At 35.5% G+C, this 8,355-nt stretch overlaps 1 protein-coding gene across 1 annotated transcript; it reads left to right on the top strand.

Moving 5' to 3' along the window:
* Positions 1-4,592: 4,592 nt before the first annotated feature.
* Positions 4,593-7,542, top strand: WRKY55 (WRKY DNA-binding protein 55). Its single transcript, XM_089167528.1, has 3 exons — positions 4,593-5,114; positions 5,860-5,991; positions 7,035-7,542. The coding sequence occupies exons 1-3, from the start codon at positions 4,678-4,680 to the stop codon at positions 7,501-7,503; spliced, it is 1,038 nt and encodes a 345-aa protein (XP_089023654.1). The 5' UTR covers positions 4,593-4,677; the 3' UTR covers positions 7,504-7,542.
* The last annotated feature ends 813 nt before the right edge of the window (positions 7,543-8,355 follow it).

Raw genomic sequence — 8,355 nt, 5'->3', positions numbered from 1 at the left:
CAATCGTCCGTTTTTAAAAAAAATGTGAAAACATACTTTTTGGAAATGGATGGTTGAGATCTCAATTTCGACCATTTGGTGCAGGTGTTGTGCATTAATTGTGCAGTACCCTAGCAATTTCAGAGAAGTTAATGTGTACATAGGCCAACATCCACTATTCCTATAGAGTATACCAAAAAATACACACGTAACTTTAAAGTTGATGGAAGCTAGACTTGTAAATGAATCAAATTTGGCTCGGATGCACTAGTATCCGAATCCAAATCCGATAAGCAAAATCGCGAATCCGAATACGGTATAAATATAGAGAAGGCATCGGAATTCGAATCTGAAACCGAAACTTTATCGGCTATCTGATAATAATCTAATAATATAAACTATCCAATTATTGATTAGTGATTGACAATTTTTTTAATTTTTGATTTTCGATTTCCAATTTCCAATTACTAATTATCGGTTTTGGAATCCGATTATTAGCCCTTTTTAGAGTAATAAACACTTTACTTCAACCAAATGATTTTTGATTTCCGATTATCCAGTTACCGATTACTAATTACTGGTATCTGAATCCGATTATCATCCATTTTCGGAGAAAAAAAATTATTGAATATTATATCCAGATAAAAGTTTATACGGATATTATCTGATCCAATAAGCAATTATCCAAATCCGAATCTAAATCTAGTTGCTTAGCGGACAGATATAAATATTTTTTCGTAAGAAAAAATCCGAATACGGATACCCTTAAATGAAAATGAATATGAATGTGGATTTGGAGGCGGATTTAGGTTATTTTCATCAGTAGCTATTGGAAGTCCAAGTAAAAACAATGTTTTAGGTTGTTCATAATGGGGGTAGGGAGGGTTCTGCGTGCTCAACAATCATTGAATAGGATTGATGGAACTCGGGGCTGTAACGGTGTTTTAATGTAAAACACACTTTGAGCGAGCTTGTTTTAAGAGGGGTTAGATTTACGGTGGTGTGTGTGTTATGGTATCCTTTTTAATTTCGTGGTCTGAAAGCGTTCTCGTTCTTGAGCACAAACATGAATGAGGTCGCTAGCACAGACTCGTTGTTCTCTTGTGCATGAAACCGTTAAGAGAGTCTCTTTATCACTCGTTTAAGGAGTCCGGATCAGCTACCCGTCGGGGAGCACTTTCGACGACTTTTACCACCATAAATATAAGGGGACCCAGGGACATTCGTTGTGTACAATAATAATTCTTGTCTAGACTTTGGATACAACTTTCCAACTCGTGGGACGACGGTACTGCTTGGTTTGAAGTTTGAACTCGCCGTTATAACACTAAAAGACAACTGTGAGAATAAGAGATTAATTGTGTTTGCATCTATATATTTCCATCTTTCGGATTATGACCAGAATGAATCCCTTTTTCAACACTATTTATTACCTGTGAACTTAGCTAACCACCAATTCTTCATTCTTATGTTATCAGAATCTGTATCTAAAATGTGGAACTCACACATGTATCATACTTGTGTTCTGTCAGACTAGATCACCAGACTTCAAACTTTATTACGCCGCCATTCACGATTTTTTTATTTTTTGTTGTTGAAAAGAAACTAATATTGTAACCTCTATAGTGGGAACACAGTACTGGAATTCAAAAAAAAATCTGCTGCACATCTCTTTGCCTAAGGTGTTTATATAATAAATAGAAGCTTAATATTAAAGCTTTGATTTTAGATTAAAAAAATCTCATTAGCCTTATTTTTGCTGTTTATTTGGTATATAGATGTATTGCTGTATAGAAAGATGTAGGTTTTTTTATCTCCATTAAAATTTTGATGCATGATTAATTCAATACGAATCATTTCATCCCATGATTGATTTGACCCAAAGAAACCTACCCTTAGTGGCATTAGTATTGGAACGACCTGGATTTTATCACCATTGATATAGGTTGATATCATTACTAGATTGATGTTAGAACGGCTATTGTATCTTTGTAATTTTTTTTGGGTAGAAAATTATGAATTCGGATCATCACCCCCTGACGGGTTTACCACCACAAATCCTGTGGGGTTCAGTGGTAAAAAATAATAAAATAAATAAATAAAAAAAAAACCCATCACCCAGCCCTTGGATTCCCCTATATTTATGGTGGTAAAGCCGTCGAGAGCACAGAGTGCTCCCCTGACGGGTAGCTTATCCGAACTCGAAGACTACTTTGTGATAAAAAGTGTTAAAAGCTTTGGTTTTTTGATAAAATTATTATTGGTGAATTTTTGAAGCTTATATCAACTTACGCTTTCATATTGTTGGGATTAGGGTGTCTATAATATGTGCAAGATGCTATGTATAAGTATGTACTTTAGTAATTTTCAGGCCACCATCCGGTCCAAAGTCAATATCAATGTTGTATTCAACACTTAGTCTTTTGGGTACAAGGAAGCCTTTTATATATAGGAAATAGAGATATTACATGTGCTCTCAGCAAGGGTCAAACTCACAATGTCTTTGTGAAGAAATTTAGTCCTACCGACCGAGCACTCCTGCGTACTATACCCTATCACAACTTTACTTGAGACTAGCATACTATAACCTATCTCCCCATTTTCATGACTTGATCTCTAAACTAAATATTATAGAAGAAAGATTAAAAATATTAGTTTCAATATGATAGAGGTATTTGATACGATATTAGCATGCTATTAAACACAATCATCTCATATTATTACCATAGCAAATGTCAAATGTCAAATGGTATGAGTATGCATATCATTAACCTACCAAAGCATTAGCAACGGTATGGATACATTATATCACACCGTATCATATTTATTCTATAATGAAATGATATGGGCATGATATGAGTATAAGTGGAGTGGTTTTGCTTTATAAATGCTATACAAAACAATGTATGAATTAACACCCTTAATAAGGTTAAGTATGCTGTATATCAAATGTGTCTATCTCATATGATAAACTACTGTAGCATATACATAAGATTAGGATGTAAATACTAGACTAACGAGTTATCCATACAACAAGTAAACTGTAGCAAAAATTACATGATTAACTACTTTTAGGTTTCTCTCTATAAAATAGCCAGTCAATGTTTCAATTAATATAGCTAGTTAAAACGAACTTTGAGTTTACATAACTAATCAAAACAATTACATTTTAACCCTAAAATTAATCATATTGTCACATTAGACAACCATGAAATCAATGAAGAGACACCCTTCACTTGCAAAAAAACAAAAAACAAAAAACCAAAAAGAGGAACAGATGGGGTTTCTTTGGATTAGGGTTGTAGGAAGAAGACAATGGTTGCCTAATGTGGTGGCATGATAAATTTTAGGGTTAAAAATGTCCAAAAGAGAGAAAAACTCATTTGTAAATCTAAAGTTGATTTTAGTTAGTTTTATCAATTGGAACATTAAGTGACTATTTTTATTAAGAAAATAAAATAATATACAAAATAATATACAAAATAAAAAATAATTTAATTTTTCATAAACTATTTGTATCTGATTCCTAACTCGTCCATTGGGTTTTTTTTTTCTTTCTCCTTTTCGTCCTAATTGTTATACTTAGAATTGCTCGCCACCATAGGGGAAAGATTTATAAATAAAATAAAAAAGGTTTAAGTATCTTGAGGTGGGGGAAAGATTTATAAAATAAAACAAAAAAGGTTCAAGTATCTTGAGGTGGGTCTTTATCAAAACAATGTAGATACACTCTTTGAAGATTCTTTTTTAAAAGAAACAAATAAAATTTAAATATTATTATATTCATATATAGATACGAGAATGTTCTATAAAACAAGTATATATATATATATGTCAAAATTATTTTCAGTTGAATTAAATAAAATATTTATCAGACATCAAATTGAAAAGTCATGGCAGCAGACATGTTGGTATCTGATTTACTTTGCAGGTGGGAACAAAGTTTCTAATGTGAAACCTATTAAAAAAACTTTTATGTATAGTTTCATCAATACTGAATCAAATTATTAAAAAAAGATAATGAATGAACCATAGATTGATGGTAGGTGTAAAATTCAAACTTTTCTTATATATGTTGTTTGGAATGGACATCAGTCTAAGACTCTGATGGTTAAGATTTCGACTTTAGTGAAAATTCATGAGAAACCCAAAATTATGAATAAACTTTACAAGCAAATCTCATGAAATAAGATAAACATATAGTGGGGCCCCTCAAAAAAAAAAGGAAAAAGAATAAAATTAATGAAGTCTTGTACAACCTTCAACAGCTTCAAAATTTTCAAAATTTAATGAGAACAAGAATATCTCTCGTTTCTTTATTAGAAACATTCAAAGACTTGAAAAATTTTCCTAGTTATGAAAGTGACCTTGTGGATTCAAAAGAAAAGAAAAGAAATAGAATCTTCAAAAAATTAGTAGTTTTGGTAAAAGGAATTAAAGAAATACCCTGGTAAGTGCTCTAGTGTGACCAGGTGACCATGACCAAGTCTTGATCTCTTTCGCAGGTTCTTCTAAAATCCTTCTTCTTCCCTCTTCTTCACGCCGTGTCAAAACAACACAAATACTTTGAATCAATGTCTTCTCATGTTTCCTTGTATATATAAAACACCGAATCCAACATTAATATATAAGACCAAATTTCCCTTTTTCGAATGTAAGGTTTAAGCGAAACAACCCAATTATAACTCCAGCAAAACTATGGATGAGATTTTGTCTTTGATCTACCATGGCTGCAACTTAACCAGAGAGCTGGAATCAAGATTTCCAAGCTTGGTGAACGATCCCAATTCACTTGCTAGTTCTTGTGAAGATATTGTAAGGGTTTTTCGTAGAGTTTCTGATCTATTGAAATGTCAAGTAGTACCTCCACCTCCACAAGAAGTTGAAGCAGGAGTTCAGGAATGGCTGACATCTGGTCATACGCAGGCCATGACCGTCGCCATGTTAGGGTTGGAACCTTTTCAGGCTCAGCTATTCTCAGAGAACAACCCTTTTGATGTGAGGTTCTTGAGTCCAAGGGTTGCAGAGGGTGGTTCTTCTTCTGCAAGGTCCAGAGATGGAGGAGATTTGCTCCAGGCAGGAGAGGGGTTCGATGCAGGGAAGAGCCCAGTGACCCAACAACGTTCACGGAAGAGGTAGGGCATTATATTACCCTATCTATATACCCTATATATGCATGGAATCAATAAGTACATCAACTTACAGACCAATTAGATTGTTTTCATGACTGTTCAAGGTCCGTATTCTATTCACACTTTTCTTACATTAGGAATTCTAGTCTAGATCACCTTCCCATTGAGGGAGTACATGCTGCTCGGCTCCCTAATGCATTTTCACCACACATTATGTATGGAGGCCAAGTCAGAATATTGATAAAATAATTTAGAAGTGGAACTGTAGTGAGTCTCATATGGACCCCACTGGTGAAGTGCCAGATAACAATATGTGCTCTTACAGATGGGGATGATCCGGACTCACATTAGGAGGAATCCATTGGAGGACTTGCCTTTGATTTGTTTTGTTAGAATCTAGAGATGGGTATCCATCCCAATATGTGGTGGAAAGATAGAGTAAAACACTCTAGGATAGAGGGTCCCAACTTGTTAATTACCAGTTAGATTCATTTGGGTTGTAGGGGCTACCTAATATTACTTTTTTAGGTTTTTGCATATAATTGTTCTTAAAAGCTAGCCATTAGCGAGTAAGAAGCATTATAGGAGAATCTTGTGTTGACTCCCTGCATCGATTGAGAGAATCCAAAGTAGGAAATGTGGTCTTTGAGGCCTAGTTTCCTGGAATTATAGAAAAAGAAGAACGAAGATGAGTTAATTATTAGGGTTGCGATTTTAATAATTGGAAATTTGAATGCTGATGTTTCAGGAAAGATGGTTTAGAGAAGCATACAACTTATGCAGCAGCTCCTCGCACAGGGAATACAGAGATTCCACCAGACGATGGGTTTACTTGGAGAAAATATGGTCAGAAGGAGATCCTCCGAGCAAGGTTCCCCAGGTATATATCATCTTTTATCTTCTATAAAGCTCCAAATCTCCATTTTGAGATATCTTGTCTCTCTCTTCTGGAAATTAAGCTCCATGTGACACTGCAAGGTCAATAAACTCACCTTAGAAACAAAATGGGAGGTCTTGTGCCCTAAATTTGTGTAATTGCTTGGGCACCGTGCTGCATAGGGTGGAGATCAAAAGTAGGGTTGAGATTTAGATCTTGACTACTCCTTTCCCAAAAGTTGCTTTGAGCCATTTATGCAAAACAAGCTGTCGAAATTTGGGGGCAGTGATGTTGTCTTTTCTTTACTAGTCACAATGGCTGGGGCATATAGGCCTAAGGGATAACACGGGGAGGTGTGGAGGGAATTTGGAGTCTCTTATCTCTCAGGATAGATGTCTGTGCTCGGTTCAACTTTAGTGCATCACATTAAATGCACAGTTCTGTGCTACACTGCCACCTACGGTCAAGATTCAAATCTACCTTTATTGTGTGGTAGAAGAGTTTGAAGAGAACACAAACCTCAACCCTAAGATATGAAAATCCAAACTTGTATGAAGGGATAAATAAGATTAGAAATGAATACCTTGACTTATTACATCTGCATGAGAAACTGCTACCATCACCACTCTGTTAGAAGTTAGAACTTACAAGCACATTCGAAAACAGTGATTGAGCTTGTCATTCTCTCATGGTATTCACCCTCGAGCGAGACACTGTTCATCTTGACATGGGTTGCTTGTGTCGGTTCATTTAAAGACTCTTGGGGCTATTGTCCCTTATAATAAAGACACTTGCCTTGAAGTGTTTTAAGCGGTCAAAAGTCAAAACAAGATCAAACCAACTCCGGTCTTTGACTAAGCCATCGCCTGTTGTGGGCATGACTTGGTCCATGCTATGAACCGGGGTTTGACTCACTCAACGGTCAACCCATCCGGTCCAAACTTTTAATATATCTCTGTTTAAAGGGGTGTAAAATTAATTTGTTAGCTCTAGGTTACATGTTTCTGCTACTTAAAATTTTTATTGGCCTTCATTATTCTCCACAGAAGCTACTATAGATGCACTCACAAGAGCTTCTATGGCTGCAATGCAAAGAAGCGAGTTCAGAGACTTGACGATGACCCAAACACCTTTGAAGTCATTTACTGTGGTCACCATACCTGTTTCATGTCCTCCACCACTACAGCTATGCCACCACCACCGGCTGCTACGTCCGCATTGGAGCCACCACCAGAAGTCGAAGCAACAGAGAATCCACTTCCCCCTTGCGATACCCTAAGAAGATGGCATTCGGTAGAGAGAGAAACAAACACCCCAACTGATCTGGGTTTGGGAATTTCCAGCAGCAGCTTCAACACTACTGAAGCAACAACAACTCAAGCTCATCTAGGCCCTTCAGGGTCACAGGGTCGTGATGGTAAAGAAGTTGATTGGCAAGTGGCAGATCTGGCTGATGCCATGTTTAATTCTGGGAGTAGTAGCAGCGACATGGATGTCTTGTTTGGCTCCATGTGAGACAAGTAAATTAAACCATGTCGACATGGAAGGTATAAAGGAAAGATGCATGAAGCAGTTGTTCAGTTAGATAGGATATCATTCATTCTTCAGTGCTAGTGATCGATTAAGCCATCCATTAATGGTGGTAACAGCTACCATTCAACAAAAATTGAATAAGATCACCTACTTCCAACTCAGGAGAGAGGTTCTTTAGTTAATTCTCAATTTAGTTTTGATTGCTTAAGGAGTTTTTAGTTGAGGCTATTGCATTTTTCCCTTTTTTTTTTGGGTAGAGAAATGAATTTAGACAATAATAGTTTTGAATTATTTTGAACCTGGTTTTATTTGTATTGAAGTTAGTACATTATAGTTTAATCATACCAAATGTAATATAAATTTTAATTTTGAGGGTTTTATTTTTTAAGTAGTTGTAAGGCTAAGGTTTGGGCTGGTCACCATTTTCATATTGTCATTGTATCATCAAACCTAGCCAAGATGATGGTGATAGGACATGAATGCAAGAACACATAATATTTGTGTTTATTGGCTTTTCCTAGCTCTCTATGATTTTGCAGGCACATTTTCGTCTTTTTCTTTTCTCTTGTTTTGACAAGTTGGGTTTTGTGAAACAATAGATTTTTTAAAAGAATTGAACTAGATTGAAGCTAAGTTTAGGTTCAAAAAATTTAAATAAATTGCTAAAAAGAGAGATTCAAGTTACTCTTTCTCAGTATGTTATTTGGAAGAAAAGCCGTTGTCTAATAGAGGAGTAACACTAGCAAAGTCTTTTTTGAAATAGAAGATTTTTATATACTGGGGATAGATGTATTACACAATATACCATCAAACATGATCAAACACTTGCAAATT

The sequence above is a fragment of the Hakea prostrata genome, chromosome 8, assembly GCF_041222555.1.
Source record: "Hakea prostrata isolate BN-2017 chromosome 8, UWA_Hpros_2, whole genome shotgun sequence".
Classification (NCBI taxonomy): Eukaryota; Viridiplantae; Streptophyta; class Magnoliopsida; order Proteales; family Proteaceae; genus Hakea; species Hakea prostrata.
This window is presented reverse-complemented; position numbering and strand designations above follow the sequence as displayed.